At 49.2% G+C, this 27,903-nt stretch overlaps 1 protein-coding gene across 14 annotated transcripts in view; it reads right to left on the bottom strand.

Moving 5' to 3' along the window:
• Positions 1-27,903, bottom strand: part of MAPT (microtubule associated protein tau) — a 53,174-nt gene that overhangs the window by 6,611 nt on the left and 18,660 nt on the right. For 5 of the 14 annotated variants that reach the window (XM_064473603.1, XM_064473608.1, XM_064473604.1 and 2 more), the window contains 12 exons: positions 22,744-22,832; positions 21,281-21,367; positions 19,791-19,877; positions 18,092-18,157; positions 14,068-14,982; positions 11,449-11,504; positions 10,055-10,234; positions 8,647-8,779; positions 7,950-8,000; positions 7,224-7,489; positions 3,834-3,926; positions 3,594-3,686 (listed from right to left, as the gene is read on the bottom strand). In XM_064473603.1, the coding sequence (XP_064329673.1) occupies positions 3,594-3,686; positions 3,834-3,926; positions 7,224-7,489; positions 7,950-8,000; positions 8,647-8,779; positions 10,055-10,234; positions 11,449-11,504; positions 14,068-14,982; positions 18,092-18,157; positions 19,791-19,877; positions 21,281-21,367; positions 22,744-22,816 (2,100 nt within the window). In that variant the 5' untranslated portion in view covers positions 22,817-22,832. Of the gene's footprint in view, positions 1-237; positions 277-3,593; positions 3,687-3,833; positions 3,927-7,223; positions 7,490-7,949; positions 8,001-8,646; positions 8,780-10,054; positions 10,235-11,448; positions 11,505-14,067; positions 14,983-18,091; positions 18,158-19,790; positions 19,878-21,280; positions 21,368-22,743; positions 22,833-27,903 lie in introns of all 14 variants that reach the window. The other 9 variants (XR_010376337.1, XM_064473609.1, XM_064473611.1 and 6 more) reach the window with 9 other exon arrangements.

Below are 27,903 nucleotides of genomic sequence, written 5' to 3'. Positions count from 1 at the left end.
AGATTAATAATACCAAAGAAACTGTCATCAGAAACGGGAGATCATTAATGCCCGTGTGCAGTAGCCTCTCTTAACATGTCAGCATGCACAAGATCACCTCTCCACAGAGGGGGGAAGTAGAGGCAATTTTAAAGTGCTTAAGTGAGAGAGAAAGTGGAGTGGTAATTAATTAAGATTTGCATACACATCATCCAAAAGGAGGAGATATACCAGAGAGAAAACGTAAAAAATAAATACCTTTTCTGGTGTAAAACATAAAGCTTATGTCCACAAAAACTGAAAGAACAGAAATGATCAATGTGCACAGAACTTTAAAAAGAGTGACCAAAATATGCATTTCTGAAAAATGCTGTAACGGAAATAAGGGTTAAAAAAAAAAAAAAAGAGACAAAGCAAAGTCTAAATATCTGGCAGGAGTTCACATAACATAAATTAAAATGGCAATTATACTATATTGAACCACAACATTATTTCATGACATCGTGCTCTGGTTTTTATTTGCTTCACCCATTACATCTCTGAACACAGGCTCCAGCAATTCCACTTAAACCGCCCCATTCGAAGCCCGGCCACGGCGCTGTGGCGTGCCTGGGCCTGGGGCCGGCGGCCTCTTGCGCACGGACAACCGGGTTACACGGGACGCACACATGAGGAACGGTTAACGTGAAGCTGTTTAGTCGTTATATTAGCGGTTAAACACCACGCTGGAAAACACCAATGACTGGAGAGGTCGGGGACCACCAGGCGCGTCAGGGACGACAAACCACAGCACGTACACACCAGCCACATCAGGAGCAGGAGACAAGGGGGTGAGAAAACATCCCCATACCCCCAGAAGTTACCTTGGACCCTGGTTTTGGACTCACACCTGTGTGTGAATCAGCTATTGATGTAGTTAGTGGGGCTGTGCAGAAGTCGGATCACCAACACCTCAAGGCTGGTTCCTACTCACTGGGAAGTGTTTGGCTCTCGGTAATAGCCTGGATTTCAAGGCGAGCATACGCTGCTCTCTGGGCTTTCACCAAGCGCCACAGCAGGGGTACTGCTCTCACCTCAGGAAGGACATGCCAGCACCAAAGGGACCTTTGCAGAGGAGCTGGCTCCTCCAGGCAGCCTCTGGACCAATGTGGTCAAAAGCCAGCATGAAGGATTCGCTGTAGCCACTGCTCTGCATCAACCTGAGCGCCCTGTGCTGACTCAAAAGCCCTAGGATGAAGGTCCATCCTTCAGTTCCTTCATGTTGGCCCCACATCCACTGGCCCCATCGCCCTCAGAGCTAGGTGTTGGACCGTGGGTGTGCATGCCACTGAGAAACACTCCCCCCCTCCATCACACAGGATGAGGATGCTCCCCCCCCTCCAAAAGGAGTGGGGAACAGCGGCTCAATGCCACCATCCCACCAGCACGGGGTCAGAGCACCGTGCACACGGGCCTGCCTTGTCTCCGATGCTCACACACACCAAAAGGCACATTTGACAGAGAGAGGAGACAGAGAGAGGGGAGAAAAGCAACCCTAGGGTCTGGAAGCACATCGCAGACACAGACACAAAGACAGCGCTGGGGAAAGATCACATGTTTAGCGCACTGGGCAGGAGGAGAGCTAGATTCAGTCGGGAGGCAGGAAGCAGACCCCAAAAGGACAGCTGGCGCCTTTCTCAACCCAGCCATGACCCCGAAGGGTTTATGAGCAATTTGGGCACCACTGGGACCTGGGACTGAAAGACCTCCCATTTCCAGAGCAAGCAATCAGCAACTGAAACACTTTCTGCTCTCATTCCAGCTCCCTTTTTTTACAGACAAGACTCCATTAACCCTTACCATCCTTGCTGAGGAGCAGAGAAGGGTCCTCCCCATTTTAGCAAGAAAGGAAAAGGGGCACAGAGTTGCTTGCCTGGGAAACCAGTGCCAGAGACCTGAGGATGCCACATCTCAGCAGCAGCAATGCTTAGAGTCAACTTCTGCCTAATGCATCACCTTGTCAGAGCATCCACTGGCTTAAAAAATAGATACCAACCCAGGTTACTGTAGCAACAGTTCATTCTTCTTGAAGCAGCAATGGCTGGGCAGGCAGGCGCCGCTGACAGCGTCGTGGAGGATTAAGAGATGACGGCCATCGGGCCCTGGTGGTGTCTTGTTGCCCCTCTATCGGAGGAGCCCCAAGGCACAGCTCTGCCACCAGGACAGCCTGTGCAGCCACGCTCTGGCCATGTCAGCACATGGCTTTGCTCCGAGCACCCGCACTCGGAGCTAAGCTGCTGCCTTCTGTGTCAACGCAGCCGGCAGTGATCACGCGATTTTCACTGCTGGCAGAGCCTGGGGAGGGATGACAACCTCCAACCAAAAATCCAGATAATTCTTAACCCACTGCAGCCACACTGCAGCTGCGAATGCTCGCCCATGGTGTGAGCTCTCAGTGGAGAAAAGGATGAGCTCACTACCCTTTGCTGAAACTAATTACCAGCCACAGCACAGACGACTGGTGATGAACACTAACTCCTGGTGTAACAAGTGGTCCGCCACGCACCAGGCAATCCAGCCAGTGCAGGACCCTGGGGCAAGGAAGAGCAGAACCAGCACGAAATCTGCTTCGCAGAGGTCTGACCTCCGCAAAGCAGCTCCTCTGGCTCATTAAATACATGCAGAATGACATCAAATTTAAGACGGAGTTTGCAAACCCAGTTATGTCCCAATGCTCACATGCCAAGCCCTCTGCAATGCTCAGTTTCTCAGGGAGGGCGCCCACGGAGATCAAGAACAGCACAAAGAAAATGCATCGGCTACATCTGAGGGGCACCAGATAGCTTCCTCAGGTGGCTGCAGACCAGGCAACCACAGAGCCCAGGTCGCACTGTCTGGGGTCTCAGTGATGTTCCTTTGTTGGTCCGTCATCTTTCCTGGACCCAAACTCTGTCTCCAGAGAGACTGGTGTAAATCCACCAACCTCTGTGGAGTCTCTCCAGGTTTCTGGCACAGTAACTGAAAGCTGACTCTGGCTATTTATCGGAGAATGGCTGGAAATGCCGGCATTCCGATCAATTAACCCAGTATCGCTTCAGGCTCAGCCTCCATGGGCGCTGCCTAACATACACCAGACACATTCATTAGCACGGAGAAGCTTAGTATTTGATGGATCATACTTGCCTGATGGGAATGGGCAGGAACCTGCGCTTTCACAGGTTGTGCAGAGTCACGTGCAATTTAGCAGTACATTAAGCAACGAGGACTGCGTTTGCTTAAGAATCTATCCATCTACTGCATCAGCAACTACGTCACTGTCTGCTAGAGGCCACCCATCCTGCAGACAATGAGGCATTAAGCCTTCCAGGTAGTGTAAAACCTTTGGGTTAACAGGATGTTTTGTTACAGACATGGTTTCTACACGGGTCAGTTAGTTCTGTCCATGTCAGGCATGTACAGAACTTGTTAGGGTTCATCTAACCATGTCTTCTGGGTTAATGAGGTTAAATGACAGCACGTCACCAATGGCCATCTGACAGCAGGGTCGCCGCAGATGGCATTGGCGGTTTAGTGTATACGACATGCCACTAATAGTAAGGATTATTACAGTGCATTCAAAGTGTGATGGTACTCACACTGCCTCCTCCTGGGATGTGTTTGATATTATCCTTTGAGCCACACCTGGATTGAACGCTGCTAAAGTCCAACTTCTTATTAACAATCTGCACCTTTGGTAGCCAGAAAAGAGTCATTGCACGTCACCAATAGCTATCTGACGGCAGGGTCGCTGCAGATAGCATTGGCAGTTTAGTGTACACAACATGCCACTTATAATAAGAACTATTATAGTGCATTGAAAGTGTGAAAGTACTCACACTGCCTCCTCCTGGGATGTGTTTGATATTATCCTTTGAGCCACACTTGGATTGAACGCTGCTAAAGTCCAGCTTCTTATTAATAATCTGCACCTTTGGTAGCCAGAAAAGAGTGTGAGAAAGAACATGACCATCTGCAGCTTGACCATGCGTTTCATCACTAAAACCAGGAACCTGCCTTCCAGTGCCAAAAGCAAAGTAGAATCTCTGACTTCCTGCGTAGATTTGTCTGCTCATGGGTTGGAAACGGAAGGTGGAGGTGGGCAGGTTATAGCTAGAGATTGGATAAGTCTGGCTGGCAAGGCAGCTCTGGTTTCCAGGCCAGAAACACTAGCTAAAAAAGCCACTTCACCCCATTTTCTTTCACTGAACAAAACGGGGAACTTGCTGGGCAGCAAACATGCTGGAAGGCACCGGCGGTCTGAGACGCAGCTTCTGCAGAGCCAGTGGAAGAAGGAAGGATGGAGCTGAGAGAAAATGCCTGCTCAGCCCCATCTCCCTCTCGGCCTCACGTTTCAGCAGCTTGAGCAAACTGGGCAAACGGATGCAGCCGGCCGGGGCAGCAGGCTGGAGAGGAGGAGCTATGTGTCCAGCACTGCCTGGGAGAGGACGCCTGAGCTCTGCTCTGTGCAGGGCTCAAACTCCCTCTACAGTTACAAAGGAAAAAAGCAAATGGTGCCAGGGATGCAATCCCATGCCTGCAGTTTTCTTAATTGCTGTAGAGATGAGATGAAAGGGGCAGCACAGACCAACCTCAAAGGCAGCTGCCCTCTTGCATATTCCTAATGCCATCTCGGGTGGGAGAGAGGCTGGAAACGGCTCAGTGCCACAGGGGAACCACATGCCGTGCTGACTTCACCCTCCAGTCCCAAGGCCTGTCTGCCCTCTCCCCCCACACGCAGACTTTTGCACTAGTTAATTAAGCTACTCCCCTTTAAGGCTTGTTTTCCCTATTTGGGTTTTATAAGGGCAGCTATGCTGGAGTGACCCCATGCATAGGAGCAGATATTCCAGACAAGACAAAGATGAAGATAGTCCCTGCTCCTTCCCCTACATGGACTGGAGTGGCTTTACAACCTATGCAATATAAACCAGAGGTAAATGCAAGTAAAAACCAGCAGGCACACAGGACTCTGCTCCCTCAGGAGAAAGCCATCTGAAGCACAACCCTCATGAGAGGAGAAGAGACGCAGCTTCCTGCAAGAAAGCAGCGTTGCATCACACTGCACATGCAGTCCCCTGGACAACAGCATCCACAAAGCTGGCTGACCAGGCAGCCTCGCCCACCGTTTCAGCATGTCCCCGGCCTGCTGCTGCAAGGAGAGCTCCTCGCTACGCCCTGGCTCTTTGGCGTGAGAGCACCAAGGCTGCCACGTGCCTCCAGCATCATTTTTCCAAGTTCACATCAACTAATCCTGCAGATCAAGATCCAGTTCTGCTAGACCAGGCTTTGCCAGAGCAGTACTCAGTGAGCCAGCAACAACCAGAGTGCTCAGACAATGCAGAAGTACTGGAAGAGATCTGGCCTGGCTGACTCCTGGTGCGGTGCCCCATGTACCTTTGCTTCCCTAGTCTGGGGGTCTGAAATCTGCATGGAGAGCTGGCTCCAGACTCATCTTCTGGCCACCCTAAAACCAAACTCATTGGATAAGCCCCTTCTGTCCCAGCTGGAACCATTCCGCTAAGAGCAGCCTCGTGTCCTACAAAATCCCCAGCAGAGCATGCAGCCATTCTTCCCTGCAAAGAGCAATGAATTGTCCCAAATTCAGCTGTTCTTACTCTTTCAGTGACAACAATAAACAACATGTTGCCTGAGAGAGAAGCTGACAGAGAGAAAAAAAAAACTTGTAAAAGCTGGATTAAAAAGAACAAGTGAACAATTTAACCAATTTACAGTAAACGGAAGGGTTCCTTCTAAAATCACTGAAAAGCAGTGTTTTGTGGGGGTAGCAGGAAAAACTTCCACCTTGTGCTAAGCAGGCAGGAGGGCTGAGGCCCCGGGATGTGGGGAGCTGGGAGGACTCATGCTGCTCTGCTCATGAGCAGTGGCCAAAGCAGCCCTGCCCAGGCCCCCTGGATTGTAGTACAAAGCAAAATGTGCATTGTCTAGTAAATTGCCATCCACGGCAAAAAATGCACATCGGAATTGGAAAAGCACGCTACTATTTAAGATGGTGAAGAGGAGCCATCTCAAAGCCTCCCCCCATGCCGAAGTCGAATGCTCAGAGCCACGGAGTTACCTAGTCACACAAAATGGCACGCACCGTGCTCGGGGAAGATTCAGCACGGCTCTGTTGCATTAGGAGCCGCAGAGCAAGGTCTGCAAGGCAGCGTCCCCCGCCCGGGGCAGGCAAGCACAAGCACACAGGGACTCGCAGTTCTGTCATTTAACATCTGATAAGAGCCACCAGACCTTCACCAGTCAGAGGAACTTTCATGCCTTCACCCATGCAGCAAGGAGGATTTAATAAAAGCCACAGAACATGGCCACACAGTGCAACGGAGCAGTGCAGACAGGCTCAGATGGGTGCTGAGCAGCCAACACCACAGCTGGAGCCGCGTAACCACACACTGCTGCTCTTGGGGCTGCACGGATGAATTAGCTCACACCACTCCCTCACCCAAACTCTCCTCTGGTAGGTTTGCAAAATTTAACATGAGACCCTTGTTCCCAAGCACCTGGAAAATGGAGTTCACTCTGCCGCTCATGAAACCGCCTCTCTGGGAGCGAGAAGTACTAGTGGTTGAAAGGATAACAGTGCCACCAGTTCTGGCCATGCCACACTGCGTCATGCAGCACGACAGTGCCTGATTGCAGAATGCAATCCAAAACCTTGCCAACAGAGTGAGATCCAAAATCACAACGTTCTGAAAAACACGCCAAGCTTGGGACCCTCGCAGGGAGGAGACCATCCTGTCTGCTCACTAGGGCAGAAACGGAGGCAGCGTTGAAGGGACTGCTCCAGATCACACAGTGTAGGATCCACAAACGCAACCTTGATCCTGTGACTCTTTAGGGCTGCAGGTCACAACGTGCTCTCCCTAACTGGACACCACGAGGGACTGTCATTCCCCTGGCTGCCAGTCCATACGTTGACATGCCACCCCATGAAAGCCACATCACAAGCTCTCTGCAGTCCTCTCTGCAGGACCACTGTACTGCGCTAAGCCAGGCAAGCAATTTCAGGGCAAGCACCCAACCCAATCAACCCAAAAAACTTTAAAATCAGAATCAGGCTGGAGATCAGCTGAAGCTTGGCTGCCCACTGCTGTGTCTCTGGCCCCGGCTGGGCTGCTGCTGCTCCAGGGAGGGCTCTCCCCTCCCAGATACAGCATCAAGCACCCGCTGTCCCTACAGACATGCCCCTGGAAAGCAGAGTCCACATTTACCTTGCCACCTCCGGGCTGGTGCTTCAGGTTTTCAGTTGAGCCAATTTTAGACTTCACATTTTTCAGATCAGGCATGGGTGCAGCCGACGGCTGGATGCGGCTCTTGGCAGAGGCAGGAGATTTTGGTGGTGTGCGAACCACTGCCACCTTCTTGGGCTCCCTGGCTGGTGGGGTGGGCAGAGAGGGAGTGCGGGAACGGCTGCCTGGAGTCCCGGGGGAGCCAGGACTGCTGTAACCGCTTCTGTCTCCAGACTTTGGCTGCTCACCTGGAGTTTGCAGACAGAGGAAAGCAAGCACAGGATAAGCAATCTGGGTATGCAAGCCCTTCCCCACACACTGCCTGCCTTTGTGGGACTCATCTGCCTGGTCCCCGGGCCCACCCGCTAATCCTAGTGCAGACCATCAGCAGCAGGGAGATGGATGCACTTTCCTCTGCTTCAGTTTGAGGTGAAAACTGTGATTGAAGGCAATTTCCTAGTATCTCAGAGGAAGATGGTCTTCATTGTCCAGATCATTGGTAAGGCTCCCCAACCCGAGTGTGACATTAGCATGCATGAGAAATTTCAGACAAAAGATACTCAAACAAAACCACTTTTCTATTAGAAATTTGGAAGCATTTTTACAAAATTACTTTATGTAATTAAATAAGGCTGATCACTGAGCAGCTTAGAACAGTCCCCAGTCTGAAAAGAAATGGAAGAAGAAAAGAAAACCCTTAAACATCACCTTTCTCAGACTTTGCTGCTGCAGGAGGTGGTTTTTTCTGCTCCTTTCTGCCTGTTTAATGAATGAGAAAGATGCTTAAACATAATAAAGCTGGAAATGTAATTGATTTAAGGTTTTATGCAGCTCTGGTTAAGTATGAAAAACATATATATTCAGTGAAATGCACTGTTTTAGCAGAAATTCACAATGCCTGATGCTTTCTGGGGTTTTCTTCTCTAAGAATATCGGGTTAATCTCCATTCCTGCATTCGAAGAATTGATCCTCTTGCCCCTGGTCTTTGGTAAATATTGTCAAGAGAAAAGGAATAGATGGATTTAAAAAATGGAGCTGCCTAAATCTTCCAAACTGGAGGAAATCCCAAAGGCATAAAGCAACTGCCCTCTCCTACGCATCAGCCACTACAAGAACAGAGCAGATAAAGCAGCATTAAGAAAGGCTCACTTCAGAGGAATCGTCCCTAGCTCTGCACCCACAGTCCCACAACACGGCTGAGCAGCTCCGGATCACCACGCACACCTCAACCTGCTGGCCGTGCCCTTGCTTAGCGCTGTGCATTACCCCAGCCTGCACTGTGGCAAATTTGTTCACTACCCCCACATAATCGCATGGAGAGCCTGGGAGTACCACCAAATCAGAGCCTCTAGCGTCAGAGACACCACAGGGAGGTGGCTGCATGCTGCTCTAGCCATCACCTACCGGAGCTGGGAGGTGTCTTGGGGGCCGTGGGTGTCTTTGCTGGGATGCGCGTGGCATTGGTCGAGTTCCTCTGAGCCTGCCCAGCCGCAGACCGTGGTGTGGCCGTCTTCGTGCCACCTCTCATCTCCGAGCCCTGGGGATGCAAGGGGGAAAGGCTGATGTAGGGGGATCTGCCTGGAGATGGGCTATCACCCCTCATGGATCAGAGCCACACAAGACCCTCCTGCTTCCTACCCTGACAGCCTGCAGGAGCTCCCATGGGTTTCCCCACATGCAGGCATCTGCAACGTGTCTTTTCACACCCCACTTCCCATCACGGTGCCTGCCACAACCGCTGCACAGTCACTCCTGGGCTGGCACAGTGGCTGCACCACCTTCCCATGTGAGCCCAAGCTCCAGCTACGTTATTCACTGCACACTCAGGCCTGGTTAAAAAGTATGTTCAACTGCTTTGTCTGTTCTCTAAATGTCATCATTTTGTTTTCCCCGTTCTGCTAAAATTTTGTACAGAAGATAAATAAATCCATGAGTAGACAAGAGGCTCCATTCAGGAGTGCAGTGCCAGGCTCCAAACACAGAGAAGCACCTCCTTTATCCCCACCTGCAATACACCGCTGTAACACGTACAAAATCTGTAATGGCATGTAAATAGTAATATGCTATTTATTGTCTTCTGATGCTGCAGAAAAGCCTCCCCGAATCTATAAACGCATCCTCTTTCTGACGAATTTCTAACGCTGGTCTGTGCACAAAAGCTCATGAAAAACAAGCAAGTGAAAATTTACAGGCTGGCTGGTCCCGAGGCAGCAGGGAACCAGAGCAGAGCCATCGCAATCTCTATCGTGGTACAACCATATCCCATTGTCTGCAACCTGCTATCTCCGCTCCTTCCCTCGCCACGGGTATATCTGTATGACTAAACACCACAAAAGGAAACTCCAAGCTACTTTTCGCACTGCAGAACAAGCCGCGGATGTGTGTGCGTTTCCTATTTTTTCTGTAGCACCTGGCAGATCTGGCTCCAGCACATCTCAAATACATCTGCTGTTTACAGCCAACGCACCCATAAAACACAGCATAAAGCTGTAAAACAAAGAAGAGCATGAAAGAGCATAAAGGGACCTGGAAATGCCTCAGGGAGACCAGGTAACCCTCTGCAGTGATGAGGTATTTTTGCTGTGCGCAGAGCAAAGGGCCTATGTGCCAGTGAGATAGACCCAGTTGCTTCAAACCCCAAAACTGGAGCCAAGCCTGGCCATGGCCGCTGGAAGGTAAAGGGGAAGCACATCCCACCCTCTCTGCTGAATGGGACATGGACAGACTGCCCAGCCAAGCACTGCCAGACCTGCCAGGGATGCCTTAAGGTATTCCCCAAGGCAGCTTTGCCTCTCACATCCCATTTCCTTACCTTGGCTTTCACTTCTTGCGTTCCTGTACTGGCAGGTCGGGATGTGACAGAAGAGACTCGTTTAAAGGTGGAAGCAGGGCTGGAGGGTGTTTTCGAAGGGGTTGTGCTAGAGGAGGTGTGTCGTTGGGGGGGGATGGAGGGTCTATCGCCTGGGGGTTTGGCAGTGGAAGGTGAGGATTTCTTAAACATGGAAACAAAATAAAATTGGAACAAAAAAAATCAGTATGGGAGGGAAACAAAAGGGGATCGCTGACATTAAACAGGATTAGAAGGTGCAATGCAGAGCTGGGTGTGGGACAGGCGATGGCTGGTATTGCCCTCTCCCTGCAGCACAGAGCTGGGCAAGGGCTGCGGGGCCCAGGGCACTGCTGGGGGCCCACAGCTGCACCGGCAAGCACGGGATACCTCAGCTCCATTCCTCCCACAGGGTGCAGCAACACCCAAGCCCCTTTCCGGGGAAAGCATCACCCCGTGACAGCCTGCCCCTGTCACCACCCTCCACACCAGTGGCATGTTTTACCATCTGAACTGCTCTATTTACTCCCAAACCCTCTATATGCTCCACTGGCAAAGACGCTGCAGGAACAGCACTATCAACACCAACATTTCTGCTCCCAGGTCTCTCAACCCCATCATACCTGCTTTATCAATAATGGATTGACGGGTTTTATCTAGACATCTGCTTGGTATCATGTAAAATGATACAACCCTGCCAAACCTCACTAGAGAAAGACCCAATTTCACATTGTCTGAAAATAATTCTATTCCTCACCTTTAATTCTTCACCTACTGAGCTGCCCATCAGCGTGTCCATTATCTCACGGAGGCACTAGCCAGGCTAATGGCCAGCTGTACTAAACCTCCTCCAAATTAGCAGTGTGACAGATACCTTTAAACTTCTGGAATTTACTCACTACTGAACTCTGTTCCTCACCCAGAACACAGCATCTGCAAGACCTACATTATTTGATTTCATTTCTTTAATTACATGTCTTGCTCTTTTCACTGTTACAAGTGCTTGTCCCCAATACAGCCCAATGCAGTTTTGAGTCTGCTTTTGCACCAGTTTGCCCCAGCAAAGCCAGCCGGCTGCTTTCCGGTCTCAGGCTGAGAAAATTACTTGTCTAACCACCCACCCAACCCCATGAGCCACATGTTTGTTTTAGATCTGGTTCACTTCCTCGCCCTGAAAGATTACCATAGATTGCACCCTCCAAACCAGGGTGAGGGAAGAAAAAATAAAAACACTCTTGAAAGACAGACGGAAGAATGGAAGATAATGGCGAGGTTTCCTGCGAGGCACAACCACACACCAGGAGAGCGGGAGACAGAGTCAGGAACACGCACAGCACTTCATGGGTTGACGTCACCTCTGGTTTTGTTTTTTAGCTTACCTTCGGCTTCTTTTCCTCAGCTTCAGTCCCTTCTTTGTCTTTGCTGTCAATACGACCTGACAAATGGAAACACACACAGTTCCACTTCTTGGGACTGGTCATTAAACTCTAGAGAGATGAAAACGCTTGTGCTACAGCAACATGCAGGCTCGGTGGGTGTTCCATGTTCCTGCTCTCCTTTAAATTAAATACTATTCTTAGAAATATTACAAAGTCACTCATTTCTCGCAGAAATACTTCCACATCATAAACACATTCTTTCTGGGTTAACAGATCATCCTGTGCATAGGCAACAGTGCTTTAGTCATCACTGGAGCATCAGACACACAGAGCAAGGTCTGTATGAGACCATTTTGCCCAGCTTTGCACTCAGTTCCAGTAGCATCTGTTCAGTTCAGGACAGAACAGTTCTCTTCAACCCTAAACATGAGTCTCCCTCTCTAAAGCACCCATTGGTTCTAACAACCACATAAATAAAGACTAAAATTAAAGGATGTCCCAATCCTAGCAGCACCAGGTTGCCCATGATATCATTTAAAGTTGTTGTTCAGTGTGCTAGCTTTGCAAAGCATTTTTACACCTGCCTGTTGTTACGTCCCATCTCTCCTGACACGCTGCTTTCTGCCTCCCCAGCACAGTGCGCCTCTGACCTGGGCCAGACCCTGCAGGGTCTTAAGGTTTTAGCGGCTGTCCTACTTGATTCGTATCAAGCTTACAGTGACTCTGACAATATTTCAATGTTTTGCCCCATTAGTCTATAAGCACAACAGACTGCAGTATTGCTAATTAGGAGATTAGAAACAGGGAGGAAGTAATGTTTGTACTATAAGGCACTCAACAGAAGACCCTTTTCCCAGTCTGCAGCTAATTCCTCCCTAATTTGGGAGGAAAAGCTGCTGATATTCTCCCCAGTGTTTTGGAAACTTGCCCTGGGGCATCAGCTCCTTCCCAGTAACTTGAACAATGTTGTTAATCCAGCACTGAGGACCCTGACCCATCCCAGCAGCCACTCCTGGAGCTGCTGGCATGCACTACCCTTCCCTAATTCAGCTAAACTACAGACTGGAGCAAAGCTGGAGCTGAAAGGCCGCAAAGTATATCTGTCCGTGAAGGAAAAGACCATTAAATAATTAAAGAAATTCCTCCTATTGAGTCAGAAACTGGTTGAGACTGGGCAATGCATCCCCAACCCTCCATCATTTTCAGGCTCCAATGCTAGCGATAGCAAGCCATGCCAATGCCCTGCAGCACATGTGCGAAGCTTCCCGCTGGCTTATTAGGTAGTGAACAACGAGAAATATGTTATGAGCTTTAGCTCCAATGGAAAAAGCTACATCAACAATTTCTTCACGAACCCCACGCAGCAAAGAGCACGCTTGCTCTGCCTCAATCCAGAGCAGCGTTTCCAGGCTAACAGAAGCAGCCAAGACAGCTTTTGGGATGCGGCACTAGGATGAAAGGCAGAGCTTCCCCCAGGCCAGGCCCTGGACAGCCAGAGCTGAGGTACAACACGATGAGACACCACTGGGTTTTAATGCGTGTCCTGCTGCCCCAGCCTATTAATGCAATTCACTGCAAAACCTGCATTTGCCCACTGAGCAGGGCCCCTAGTGACACCCCTCTGACCCCCAGTAAAGGTAGAAAATAGCTCTTGGAGAAAGAAAAAGTCTAAGAGCTGCTCTGCTGGCAGGGATGCTCATGCATTGAGTGGTGAACTCAGACCCTCACCTCAGACAGCCAGAACTGAGATTGCCGCATGAACACAGCAGCTCCAGGGTCTGACTGCCCTCCCAGCCTAGGGACACACACGCTGTTAGATGCACCCAAGAGCCAGGCCTACACACACACAGAGGCAGCTCCACACAACACCGCAAATACAGCCATCGCATTGGACCACCCAGGGACACACCGTCCAGGCCTGGGATCGGAGCACAATGCTATGTAAGAGCATCGGACATGCCTTGTGGTGGGCAGAAGTCCACCTAGCTGCAGACCTTGCCTCCAACAGCAGTCAGTAGTGAATATTTAAGGGAAAAGAAACAGGACCAATGTGGGGCTTTTTCCACAGTTATACCTGCCATTTCACCTGCCTTTTGTCTCCTCCCTCCTCTTTAGGAAAGCCAATACAAAGAGTTATTGAACCGGGCAGTGGACACATGCAAACCAGATGGCACGCGTCTTGCTGGAACAAGCTGCAGCGTGCGCCGGGTTAGCCCCACTCCAACATGCCAGAACAACGTCCATCCGGTCTTCGTCTTCTCCGGGAACGTGCCAGGTGTGAGTTAAGGTGCCCACCCCACAAGTCCAAGGAAATCAAAACAAAAACAGGTGAACAAAGCATGATTGGGGACACGCCAGCACCATGCAAGGGACGCAAAACCGAAGCGTTAAGGGTCTGGCAAGTATGCCAGGATTAACATCCAGGATTAAACTAAAGGGGGAAGGAGGGGGAGGGAGAAGCAGCGGTGCTTTGTAGGTCAGTTCACAGCAAAGGTCCAGGCCATTTCCCAAGCGGCAGGATTCGAGAGGTGGCAGCAAGCTGAAGTGCTGGTTCAGGCAGCCTTGTCATGAGCAAGCCACTGGCAATGCGAGCCCAGGGCAGGCAAACGTTGCACACACCTTTCAGGAGAGGGACACGACTGACAGCTTTATCTGCAACATGGGCACAGGGTTTCTTCTTGGGTGTCCGGCGTTCTCCTGTATCCGGCACAGCCTCTTCCAAAGGAGTGTCTTCATCTCCCATGTCATCTTTTAACTCAACGGGGAGTTTGGCTGTTTCTAGCACAGGTCTAGAATCTTCTCCCTCCACAGGCTCCATTTCTTTTTGAGAGGTGATTTCAGAAGGCTCTGATGGGGTGACATCTGTGTCTTCTTCCCCCCTCACCGGCTGTCTCCTCTCCTCTTGGCCCTCTCCTGCTTTATGTGGTTTGGTTTCGACACAAAGCACCTCTCTTGGTAAGTCTCTGAGGACATCTTTGGACTTGTTTTCTTCAAAGGCGTATTCTTCATGAGATGCCTTGGCTGTTGCTGGACACAGGTCCATTTCAGGTGCTGGTGAAACATGTTGTCCCACCAGTGAAAGCAAATCTGGTTCAGAAGTTTCATCAATATCACGGTCCTCATCTCTTTCCCATCCACTGGCATCTTCTTTTAATGGAGCTCTGGTAGATACGGGAGACGGCCCATCTTTAATATGGGAGTCATCTGTGCCACCTGCTCCTGCCAACCCCTCAGTGCGCACATCGCGACCTAGCTCTGCCCCCAGCGCTGGATCCACACCAATGCCTTCTCTGCCCCGATGATCCCACAACTCATTGTTGTCTTCAGGGGCTCTGGAGTCTTGGTACATATCCAGGGGTATTGGGATGGTGACCTCGATTCTGGTGGGAGCTGCTGTCGTAGCCTTCGTTTCATGCGACACAAGAGGCTGCTGAAGAACCCCAGCTACCTGCCTTGTGGGCTGGCTTTCTCCTTTTACTGCATCTCCCACATGCTCCTGAGGGCCAGGCTGTAGCTTTGGAGAGCTTGGCTCCCCTGGAGTTGAAGACGCAGAGTATGAAGCAGGGGCAAACAATTAGCACAGGCATGTCAAATAGGTAGTCAGTGACATAATGCTGAAGAGAGACTAAGGATTTCTACTCTCAATCTAGAGGATAAAAGCAAGTCCCACACTGCCCCACTGAACAGACAAGTCACTTCTACAGTGGCTTTTGCCTTTGAAGAAACTCTGATCCGCATGGAAATCAGGAGCAGTGACAGCCACAGCGTGTGGGAGAGCAGACTCCTCCCTGGACCCAGTCTCAGAGGTGGCCAGGGTATCCAACCAATGCCTGCCGCACCCGTGCTCAATGAGCTGGTTTAGTCGTAGAGGTTTTGAGAAGCCAAGAACACACCCATTTTCTAATCTAACACCACCACTGGACCACCAGTTTGCTGGTCAGTGGCCACCTCTTCTTGCCTCAATGGCCTGAACAAACAGGCCAGACACCCTCCCCTCCTTCACGGGTTTACAAAAGCCCTGCGGTCCTTTCCTCCCGTGCAGCGGGAGGCACCAGTGCCATGCAGACGTGGCACCAGTTACATCCTCTCTGAGCTCAAACCATCTCCACTTTGTTCACCAGATCATTTCTACTGCTAATGAGCTTGGGGAAAGGCACTCCTATGCCTCTCTCTCATTGCTGTGTAGTCCAACAGCCAGTGGAGCATAGAGCCTCAGTGGAAAAGACTGTAAGTAAAAATGTGGCTGTAGCCACATGGCCACAGCAATTTTGGAGTGTGCACCCACTCAGGCCAACCAGAGCTCCAGCACTGCTGCCACCATTTGGGCAGAGTAGAAAGTGTGACATTTATAAACCCAAACTTAAGGTCACAGAGACACAGCACGCTCTTTTTTTTTTTTTTTTGAGGGGGTAGAAGAGAGAATTCTGTTCTATCGCTGATCTCATGCATGACACAGACATTTACAATTTCACCCAACAATTGCTGCATTAAGCCATATGTTCCAGTTGAGCTGGAGCTTTTCCTGTTAGAAATTCATTCAGCTGAAGCAAAGATGCACTGAGCAATGGAGAATTCACCCTGAACCGCTTTAAAGTCAACCACCCTAGTAAAATTGTGCATCTTATATTACGAATTTGTCCTGCTTCAAATACTCTTTGGCCTTTTTGAGCACCGATCAGGTAAATTAAAGAGCCTAGATCAGAGCACTTCAATACCAAGGTTTCAATCGTTGCTTTGTTGGATTAACAATCAAGATTAAAAGAAGAAAAGAAGCAGTCAGGACTGACTTGGTTCCACCCATTCAATCAATGTTCTTCCCATTTTAAGATAATATAATGGTTAAATGAAACCACCACACAAAGACCTCCGAAACTGTGGTTTAAGAGGAATCTTAAATTGGCAGGTAATATCTGAAAAGTGGCATCAAGAAACACCTTTTATAACCACAGGGATCTGAAGGGTGTTTATGCAGCAGCCAGCAGACAGTCCTGGCTCATTTCTTCTGCAAATGAACAGCATGACCATTAACGACCGCCAGAGCAGAGATGTGTTCACGAACTGTAATTCCACACTCCAGGACCTGCCGGGGGCTCTGAGGCAAACGTGCAGCACAAGGTCACGGGCTGGCAGAATGCCAGCGTGGCAGAAACTGTGAATCAGAAGACACTTCTCCACCTGAGACTCGAAAAGCATTTTAACACACTCCATCTTCACTGCAAAGATCATTTTTTAAAACGCCACAATACAAAAAATGAAGGTAGCTAGTAACAAGATCTCCAAGGCTCTGTATGTATCAATAGTCAAATTTTCCTCTGAATCAAAGAGAACCATTATTACAGGTCCACTTTCAGAGAAGTAACAATTTACATAAGAACCTAGAAACGTCACATATAGGTTATATCAGAGCTCCAGCTAGCTGCATGTCCCCACATCTGACAGCTGAAAGATCCCAGGACAGTACAGAAAGGTCCTTCTTAAAAACCTGGTGAGAAACAGCAGCTAGAAGAGGGAGACAGAAGAGAGAACTTCACCCCCCTCCTGCTAACAGTTGATTTCTTTTTTGTACTGGTGCCACTATTTCAAATACAGAAGAGTTTCTAGTCCAAGAACCACTGGATAGGCAAGCAAAGGTTTTATTTTAATTGCAGGGAGCAGACTGCACATAACTCTGCTCATCTGTGTGTGGAAAGCAAAGACGACCTGAATTCTGCCCTGAGCTGAGAAGGCAAAGACCTATTTACTTCTTTAAAAGACATGAATGTCTGTAAATGCACTAATGCAGCCACGAGGAGGAAAGACGCTGCCCAAGCAACTGGAGGAATCTGTTCTGTCCACTGCGCAGAAAACTACCTTACAAAATGGGGTTTAACTAAGATTTTAAACAGCACACCAATAGCAAGACAGCAATATCAAAGTGAGTTTGAACCCATAAGTCTGCCCCAGTGGGCACAGAATAAAGCTAGCACTGGGTGCTCTGGGAAAATCACATCCTGAAGGTTTCCATCAAGTCTGACTGAGCAGAGTCAAGAGAGGCTTGCCAGATAACCAAGAGGTCCCTTGGCTCATAATTTCTTGGCTCATCTGAGCAGATGCACAATTAATGCTCTAAAACACTCACTGCCCATCGTGCCTGGCTTTGTCAGTCACATTCCCTAAGACTGGGATGAGAAAAAAACACCCTTAAAGTCAGGGCATCAGTGAGTAGGTTTGAGATGTTTTATGTTAGAAAGAGACACAGTAATTAGAGTTAAACAATTCACTTCTTTCATGGGTGACATACAGGGCCCAGAACTGACTATTCAACGCTGAGCAGTTCCTCCAGGCTAACTGCTCCATCACAGCTCTGTTTATTACCTTTTCTAGCCTGAAGGATGCCCTGTTTTGCAAGTGGACAAACAAGCACCAGGCCTTCAGCCATCTGAGGGAGAAATTCAGTGCATGAAAAGCTGCAGTTCCCTGAAATGAGTATGTCGGAACATTCAAAGCATGTATGACCCTCCCCCTGTCAGGAACAGGGAGAACTGCGCAACTGCTCACAGGGTGCAGAGCATTTGCATTACAGAAGAAAATTCCTGAGCCACCAGCAACCAGCCACATATCTGGGCAGCAACAACTGGACCCCAGTGACAGGTGATTCACTAACCTTGCGCAGCATCTCCTGCAGCATGGTCCTCCAGGTTGGGAGTGGCTCCTACGCCTGCCTCTTCAGCTGGTTCCAGTTAGAGAAAGAAGGGGAAAAACACGATCAAAACAAGAATTAAGTTTAAGCGTGTGTCTGGAGAATTTATTTATCTCCCTGCTGATTCTGCCCGTCAGCGCTGTACTATGAGCAGGGCAGTATCAGAAAGGCAATCAACCCACACTGACGATGGATCTAGGCAGATCTGCTCAGCCTGGGCTGCACCAGACTGGAGGAGTGCTTCACCAGCTCGCACATCCTGGGTGGCAGGTTAGTGCAAGCTCCTTCAGGCAGAGGTGCAGAAAACAGGCGGTTAAGGAGCAGGGGAACTTGTGGATTTCTATCCCCTCTTCTACCCCCACCTAGCGTTTACATTGCCGGCAGCACTCACATGAATGTCTAACTCTTACCTGAGCCCAACCTTCTTGGTGTCTACCGCCTAGCTTACTGTAATGAACTCTGCTGAGGCTATCTGACACCAGTAAATCCAAGCCTGATATAAATCTGACACTTCAGGAATACAGGTACATTAGAGAAGCACAATTTTCTTCACAGCAATGATGATTTGTCTCTGTCGGGATTTTTTCAATTTATTATATGACTACTTTCAAACCGGCTTAATCAATTATATTTGTATGTCACAATTCTACAGCCACATTAGGACCTTCTCTGTTTTCCCCATTTTTTTCCAAAGAGTTCAGGACACGCTGCTTCTTCCTGGCTCCCTGCTACAGTCAGATCTTGAACCAGAGACTGCGCAGCCTCACTAGCAGACGAGCACTCTGCGTTTCAGCCCAGGGCTCCATCAGCAGCCCAGGGACTGGATGCAGGACAGACAATTTGCCTGCCGAGGGAGCGTGCTGCAGACTTGTTTCAGCATTCAGGCATTGGCAGAAGCCTGTTTCCACCCACCACCTTTCTCGGGTCCTGCCTGATGCTTCCAGGAAAAGCCAGCAGCTACCACACAGCAGACACACGCTCCTTTTTCACATATAGACCTGACTCTCCCAGGAACTCCTGCGCTCTTTTACTCACAGCACTGCTATAGCTCACTCCCTTCTTACTCTGCCTCTGAAAGACCCCCATTCCTCCCTGGAAAAGGAGGCCCAGGTGCAGTGGTTCCCCACAGAGCATTCAGGCTGAATTAGCCACTTCACTTCCTCTGCATTGTCCTTAAAACGCGCTGGCAGCCACAGAACTGCTGCAGTGGCCTGGTTTTCACCTGCCACTTCAAAGACAACCGCATGGGCTGGGCTGAGCGAGAGCACCAGTGAGACAAGCAGCAAGGTCCTGTGGTGACCGCCTCGCCTCGCCAGCAAAGCGGGGCCACTGGCAGAGGGGCAGAGATGACTGGGATCCGCAGGTAAGCGCTTAGCCTGGAGATGGGAGGCGAAGCCACCGCAGAGACACAGATAGAAAGATTGTCAGATGTGGAGCTGAGAAAGAAAGAAGAAAAGGCTGCGAGCTTCTCCCAGAATGGGGAAGGCAAGAGGACAATTGTAAGCTAGGAATTACTTCTGCAGGCCATGGAGAAGAAAGAAGCACGCATCAGGAGCAAAGCATGCCTGCGGGAGGTTTTGCAGCGTTATTTTTAAGCATTAACCAGTCCAGCTCTCTGCTCTGTCTGCATCAAGAGATGAAACTGCACCTTGGTCTCCCTCACCTGTGGTTCCTTCTGGGATCTCCCCGGGCTGTTCGACACCACCCTGATCCTCGTGGTCTCCTTCCTCCACTAAAGGTGCTGTGGCATCTGAAAAACAACGCAGCTTTCACACAGCCATTGAGAGGCAAAACCCTGCGGAGGCCAGGACACGCCTGAAGAACTTTTTGCTCAGAAAAGCACCCAAATCTCTCCCTTGAGGCAGAGCTTGTGGAGGGAGACAACCAAGCATGACATAGCAAAGCCAGTGTCGCAGGGACACCGTGAGCTGTCCCCTGTGCCGCACAAACCACACATCTCCAGCATTATGCAACTGAAGGCTTTACCATAAACGCTGGCTGAAAATGCACAGGTAAAGACAGCTACTGGTGCCTGATCTGCATGCACAGCAATGCCATCTGCATGGGGACATCACTGGTCCGGAGCAGGAAAGAACAGCTCCCATCAGATACCTTCATAAACCAGCCAAGCACTGCGACCGTGTCGCACTCTGGGCAGCTCTGAGACAGACAGATACCTGGCTCCGTCTACCAGAGGGATGTCTGCTCATCGTGACAGACCTGATCCACCTGGAAAGAGGGACAACATCCCATTCTGCACCAGCCAGTTTTTACATACTGATTTCTTGAGCCAAATACACAGGAACAGAGCCGCTTCACAGATGATCAGTTGGGCCCACACCTCCAGCGAGACAGGGCCGGATTTGGTCAGCAGCTCTGTCCACCTTCTTTTAGATAAATTTTGCAAACTAATGCCTTTACCTGAAGTCTCCAAGAGGCAGACACTTGGGATTAAAGCAGCCAAAGGAACAAAAAAAAACGCAGTCAATTAAAATGGTGAACAAGCCTCTAGACCACTTCCGAATTAGATTCTTTCTACAAATGTGGCATTCAGATAACACTCTGGAGCAGCACAGACGTGCCCTGAGTCCTACCAATATAACCTTTACATCAGCACAAAGTTTTGTTTTATGTAAAAACTCTGCCCATCTCATTATTCCAGCATGAATCATGCTGTACTAATGAACATGTAAATACGAGGGGGTAAAAAAGGGCTATGAGGTACAGCTAACTCTGAAAGGGAGCACAGCAACCAGGCCGTGCTGTCAGTAACTCGGGAGAGCACAGTGATGCAAACCTCTGGCCCTGGGAACACACAACATGGGACCGCTCCCAGCTGCGCTGAGCTAACGGGGCCTTGCAGTCACTGTGTAAAAAGTCTTCAGGAAACAAACCGCAAGCAACTTCCTGAACTATAATAAACCCTTCACCTTCTCTTGCCTTCCAACCCACTCTCCACCTTTAAAGCTCATTATCTCATTTTGCAGAGTGGCAAACATCACTTGCGATGAGTCTAATGAAGAGCATTTGTCAAAGAGTGCAGATACTCTTCCTGAGAAACCCCACCAGAACATGGCACGGCGAGTCTTTCGGCAAGGTTTACCACGACCCCATCCATCATGGTTTCAAAGCAGTAAGTCAAAGAGCTCCCACCTTCCGTAGTTGGGGTGCTCTTAGCGTCAGATGTTTCAGAAACAGGCTCATCCGATCCATCATCGACTGGTATCTGAAGGGGATAGCCTGGAAAACATTCAAATACTTAGAACAAGTCCTTGGCTACGAATTACGGCCTGTGCGTTAAGAACTCTGATTGCCCAGATCCACAGCAGCAAGAAACGGTAATCGGAGTGTATAGAACACCTGAACTAATAAGCAAGCAAAGCGTGAAAAAGCCAACCAAAAGCACCAGTGTCATCACCAAAAGGAACAAGTGGAAACCCATCAGCAAAAGAAAAGCCCAGTGAACCAGAGAGCTAGAAACAGCAAAGCATGGCACAAGCAGGAAAGGAGACCGTAGCAATGTAAGCAGAAAAGACGTACAACTTCTGAGTCACAGTTGTCCTCTCTGCCATTTCTGGAGCCATTAGCCTCCCTCCCAGAGCAGGCTGCTGAACGCTTCCATGATGTGTTAATTCTAATCATTGCAAACCAGCAAGTCTTTGTAAAGGGCTGGGTGTAGCACATAACGTACTGTGTGAAGACTTGGTTGCAAAAGTCATCTTTTGGAAGAGCAGGGCAAGAGGCACAAGTCTCCTCTCTGCAAGGAGTCTAGGCAAATAAAATAATGAGAACTGGAGAAAATGGCTTGGAAAAGAAGATTCAAACTAACATAAGCAAAATCCCTGGGAACCTGTGATGTGCAAAGCTGAGGCTACAAGCTGAGAGGAGCTATCAGACTGAAATGCATTACAGAACCCAAGATGAATGGATGCCATGGATTGTCTCCAGGACAGAGACAACCCATTTATCTGGTGTAAGCTGTGTCCAAAGCACCTCAAGAAAAGAAAACTAAGATGATGTTTATATGGAGCTTAGCCAGGAGCGAGTCCCACCAGGTTTGCTGGCTTTCCAAGCTCAGCTGTGGAGCATGGTGGAATGAGAAAGGAAAGGCTTCTTGAGAAATGTGTGTCTGAAATATGGGGCGAAAGACTCTTACATGGCCCCTGCTCCCAGATCCCTCTGTTCAGTTCTCCCCATCTCCCCGTGCAGGTGAGAAAAGCAGGCAGCAAGCAGCATCCTTGAGCTGTGTCTCCAAATAAAAGCAGTGCTGTATTTTTATAGCAAACTGAGGAGTGAACACAGAAACACATTTGCAAAGCTGCAGCAATAAGATCATCACTAGTCTGGATACTGGGGGTTGCCCTGCTCTTGCTGGGCAACGACATCAAAGAGCAGCATCTTCCTATGACTATGTACATCACAGCATCTTGTGGGCTACCCACTGTCCACTGGCTGCATCCAGCTGATCCACGGTAACCTTCCAGAGACACATACCATCTCCTCCTGGCCGTCCCCAAGGACCCCTCGCACGCTGGCCCTGCTCTCCCCACTTAGGTCCATCTCTCAGCAGTGGGCAAGGCAGGTCCTTTACACCATCTCCTCCTGGAGGTGCTCACCTGATGGGATGTGCTTCTCCTGGCCAGCTGCATGATCCTCCATCATGCTCGTGTCCTGACGTTGCTCCGCCATCTCTCAGCAAAGTTACCTGGAGAGTAAAAACAAAACACCCATCAGGCAAAACCTGACACAACACACCTTCACCTGGAGCCCAGCTGGTACGCTCCCATCTACTGCTCCACGAGGCAAGTTTGGTTTGTCAGCCAACTTCCAGCAGCATTAAACATCCTATTGCAAGCAACCAGCCAATAACAGCCAACCATCTTTTCAGCCACCGTAAGAAGATACCTACTTCACTCCCTCTTCCTGATGAGCCCTGAAATCACACCATTGTGCTCGGGGAATTTCACAGCTCAAGATCTATGTTACCTATTGGTTTTCACACCAGTGCTGAAATACTCCCGCATCTAACGTTAGTGCCTCCAAATCCACCAGGAGCATGTTTTGTCCGCAGTCATGAAGTGGAGGAGGACAGCAGGAATGGAGTACTAATATGTCAAACTGGGATCTAAAAGGGCTGCCCAAGCCAGACCATTCTTCAGCAGAGCTGCACCAAGAGGTCACAGCGATCCACACTCAAGACAGAAGAGGTTCACCTACGGGCATGAAGCAAAATGAGAACATGGATTTTGCATAAAAGACATGTAAAAGGAGCAAATGTTCCTTGTGAACAAAGGGAAGGTCTAATTATTCCTACACAAGCAAAAGCATGTGTCAGTCACTGCATCCATCACAATAAGAATATAGGCAACTTCTGTCCAGCTGCAACATCAACATTCCACAGGTATTTACAAAGTCCCAAGAAAAATCAGCATCTAGAGGACACTGCTCGGCCACCATTTTGTCACAGGTGATCACCGGGAGCAGCATGCTTAGTACAGCCATACTTCCGCTGCACGCGCCAAACACTGCATTTGCCAATTTAATCACTCTCAACAAAAGTGCCTGCTGGCAAGGTGTGACGCTGTTGCAGGAAGGGATGCCTTCTACCCCTGCAGATACACTCAGCAGGGATGCACAGCTGTAACAACACACTGATCGTCTTAAAAGCAATCCAGAAGTGACACACAGGGGCAAACCAGGACTCTCCAGAGGTGGAACTGGACCAGGCACCCTTAGAGAAGAGGGTCTCACTTGGTTGTGGGTCCGAGATGGCAGCACAGAAGCTGCTTAACCCTGAATCCTTCTTGCAGTGCTCAGAAAGCCAACACTGTGGTGTAGAGTGAGGCACAGCAAACAGGTCTGGACGCTGGAGTGGAAGTAGAAAGGTGCTAAAATTCAGAGTTATTTTTCCAACGTGCATTTATCTGCAAAAGGAAATGAAGTCACCAACAAACATTATCTGCCTCTGTGAAGCAGAGACTGTGTTTCACCTTGTTCTCCATGGTGGTTGGACAGAAATTGCTTTTAGTTGACTTCCTAATAGCTGATATAATTGCAGCCATTGGCAGTGATTAATAACCAGCTATTAGTGTAATCACACACTTTCCATGACCGTCAGGAGTGAATGAATCCAGCAATGAAGCTCAGGTTACCAGCAGCAAGGAAGCAAACTCATGTGGTTTTGTTTGCTGGCAATAAATTAACTGGATATATGGAGAGAGAAGAGAAATTCCAGTGCTAGTAACTAGATCTCTCACCCAGCTCTTTTTAAGCCTTAGCAAGATGACTATGCAATTTAATTTCTGCCTTAGACAGCTACAAAGCCATCTGACAGAACTGTACCAAGTCAGTTTGAGAACTTGCCCTGAATTGAAAACACCCATAAAAATGGAAGTATAAAATAGAAAAGAATGAAGTACCTAATTTTTGCCCCCCAAAAATGGTGGCCCCTAATTATTTGGTATATAGCTACCCTCCTCCCAGAGCTTAAAGCATTGTATTGATTATATGCTGGTCTCATCTGGCTGCCGCTTGATATTATTTACAGGTCTACTTAGCACTGGAAATACTAAAATATAACTTTAACCTAGCGTACAGGCCACAAAAGCAACTTGGGCACGAATATGAATGTAAAATGACACACAAATGTGCTGCTCGTGTGTGTGTGTGTGCATGTCCAGGAGAGCAACCTCTCTGCCCCAAAACACCCGCACGGCACTGGGTACAGCAGTTTTCCACATGCACTGCCCTGTCTGTTGGTAGGAAAATGTGGATGGGAGAAGCAGTTCCTACTCCACTCCCAGCTGGTGGTCCCTAACCACCCTCCCAACCCAGGTCAGTTCACTGCACATCTCCAGATATTAACATCTTTGCTTCCCAACTGCAGACCCAGAGGCAAAGCACTCACAAATCTGCTGTGCTGGATTTAAATGAGGCTTACTGCTTCCTTATTCTGCCTCCTTTCCTCTATTCCTCCCACCTGTTTTTTGGAGAAGAGCAATTAGTGTCTCCCCCAATCTCCCTGGAAAGATACATTTAGTCCTTCCTCGCCTCTGGACAAGAATTTCCTGGGACACCATCCAGAGAGGACTCCTAGCTTGACAGCTAGTGAACTCGCATACCCCGCCAGAGGCTCATCTGCTGGCTCCATGGACAGCATCCGACACAGCCGAAGGTCTTCCACTTTTCCTATGAATAGAGAATTTAGCATCTGTGCAACCCTGGCACAGCAGCAGAGAGCCATGATTCAGCAAAGGCCGGTGGATCTGCTGGCAGGCGCGCAGGGCTGCCTGGTCACAGGGCTGACTGTCGCCCCGCTACCCTCTGACCTGCCAGTGCCAGGGCTTTTCAGCAAAGAGAAACGGACAGGGGTTCAGAGAAGTTGACAACCTTTACCGTCTGTCTGAGCTTTGCAAGGAGGCCTTTAGCACTGTGCTGCTCACAGCCAGGCAGAGGCAGCCCCCACTCCCACTGAGCTCCACACACGGCAGGATTCAGCCCTCTCAGAGCTAAAGGACTGAAGGTGGGCTCAGGAGGATGTAGCCATTAATTTTAGAGACAAGAGAGAGAAAGCTGCTTTTCTGTTACAAGGGGAAAAGCATGACCAAAAGATACAAAGATCCATAAAAACAAACATTTAATGAGACACTGAGAGCACCTGAAACCTGGCTGCAGCTTACGAAACGCCCTGGATGCTCATTCTTTTGCACATGGTGATTCTGGGGGCTGATGCACAGTTTGCTATGGAGGGCAGAAGCATCTCCCAGCAGATGAAGCACAATGTCTTCCCACTGTGTCTGCAGCACGGCAGGCAGAGGAGCAGAGTCACTCTGCACCTGAACCACTCTGTGCAGCAGTCGGTGGTGGAGAAGAACAAAAACTTCTCAAACTGGCATGAGCAAAGGGGCAGGAAGAGGGATCCAGCTCCCACATGGTTCCCACAGCACCTAGCTTTTAGCTGAAGAAATGCCCACTCAACAGATGCCTTTCTCACAAGCGCTCCCTGCAGCCTGCCCTCCAAGGCCTGGCAGGGCTGAGATTTAAAACCATCACAATAGGGCTGATGAAATTTCATCAGCACCAGATAAGCAAATAAATAACATTAAGCACACAAAGCAATTCAGTGGGTAAGTACAAGTGAGCTGCCGCCACCATTATCTCTAAGCTGCAAAGCTCTCCCAGCAGAATTTGAAACACACAGGCCGTGGAATCATACAGTCCTGTTCAGCAGGAATGTCATCCATAAAGACATTTTATGCCTCTCCGATGGATGCCGAACTTCATTCTCTCCCTCCTTCTTTCTCATCCCGTTGTAGATGTCAGCTAAAAGCACCACTCAGTCAAAACCATACTGACGATCCACACAGTTTGGGACAGATCTGTCTGGTTGAAACCGAGAAGCAAAACCGAACTGCCTACATGCAAAAACCCTTCTTATTCTGCTTGGGAACGTCTCAGCTTTGCTTCGGGTTTTCACTCAGGTAATAAATTCATATGAGTAAAGAGAATTTAAACCTTATTAAAACTGCATATTTTAGATTAGACTTTTTAAACAAAGATGCTTTGAAAATTGCACATTTGAAAAACTACTTGGAATTTTGAAAGAAGTCTATAAAGATAATCCCATTTACTTTTCAAGTGGGGGAAGGAGAAATCCCTTTTGGGGAAAAACATAACATTAAGGGGAAAAATTGTTCTAAAAAACTGTAAAACCAGCCCCACCTTGAAGCAATGGTTCAGTAGTGAATAATTACAGCAAGGATAACTGTGCAGAGATAAACTTCAGCAGCACCCTCTGCATGACAGATAAAGCACAAACCCTCCTAAGAATCTTATCCATTTCCAGCAGAACTATTCTTGTTAACCAGGAACACTATCTAAAAAGCAACAGCCTATCCCATAATTAACAGCTTCTCCAAACCTCACATTTTTCAAACCCGCAGCCCGCCTTTTGAGAGAAGAGGCGTATTGAGCAGTCATTTTGAGCCGCGCAACCAGGCACGCGACGCAGCAAGTAGGGGGGCAAAGTTTTTGTTGCCAGGAGCAGGAGAAACAGGCTGATTTCTGGCAGTGCAGACTCAGCCCACCAGTACGTCTGCCGTTGGCTCTGTACGTGCAACCTAGTTAGGGCCCTGAGCATAAACCCAGTTTGTCCGAGAGGTGAGTTTAGCTGGTGAGAGCCTGGCCACCTCCTGCCACCAAATGCAACTGCTTTGCCATTTGCATCAGTGTTAAGACGAGATGCAGGCTGGCACACAGCATATTTCACTTCTAGGCTTGGAGATGCTTTCGAAATGATAAAGGATTACAACCGGTGGCCTCCAACTGGTTTGAGAGTTGAAATATTACCATCCCCACCCTCAGACCAGTGTAACCTGGACAGGAGCAGATATTCTAATTTGCTGTAACCACAGTGCGCTGGAGGTGTGCATGGATCCATCGGCAGAGCAGAGGGAGCACAGGGTGGCTCATGGCCACCAGGCGAGTCCGGATGCTCTTCGCCACGGCTCAGCCAGCTAAGCACACTGTTGCGGTAACCAGGAGCAACTCTCACAGCATTTGAACAGCATTTCACAGCTGAACCTGGCCCCAGAGCAGTCCCTGTAGGCCTGCGCTGTACAAAATGTTAGGGGCTAAAAGCCAAAATAGCAATTTACACCCCAAAGTGCGCAAAGCATGCAGGACCACACAGCCAGTAAGGAAAAGCCTTAAATGAAATTATGCAAACCTTTAACAGCCATTGACAGCACTGAAGTTTAGGTCAGGAAGTGAAAGCC

This window comes from Phalacrocorax carbo, chromosome 25 (genome assembly GCF_963921805.1).
Source record: "Phalacrocorax carbo chromosome 25, bPhaCar2.1, whole genome shotgun sequence".
Lineage (NCBI taxonomy): Eukaryota > Metazoa > Chordata > Aves > Suliformes > Phalacrocoracidae > Phalacrocorax > Phalacrocorax carbo.
This window is presented reverse-complemented; position numbering and strand designations above follow the sequence as displayed.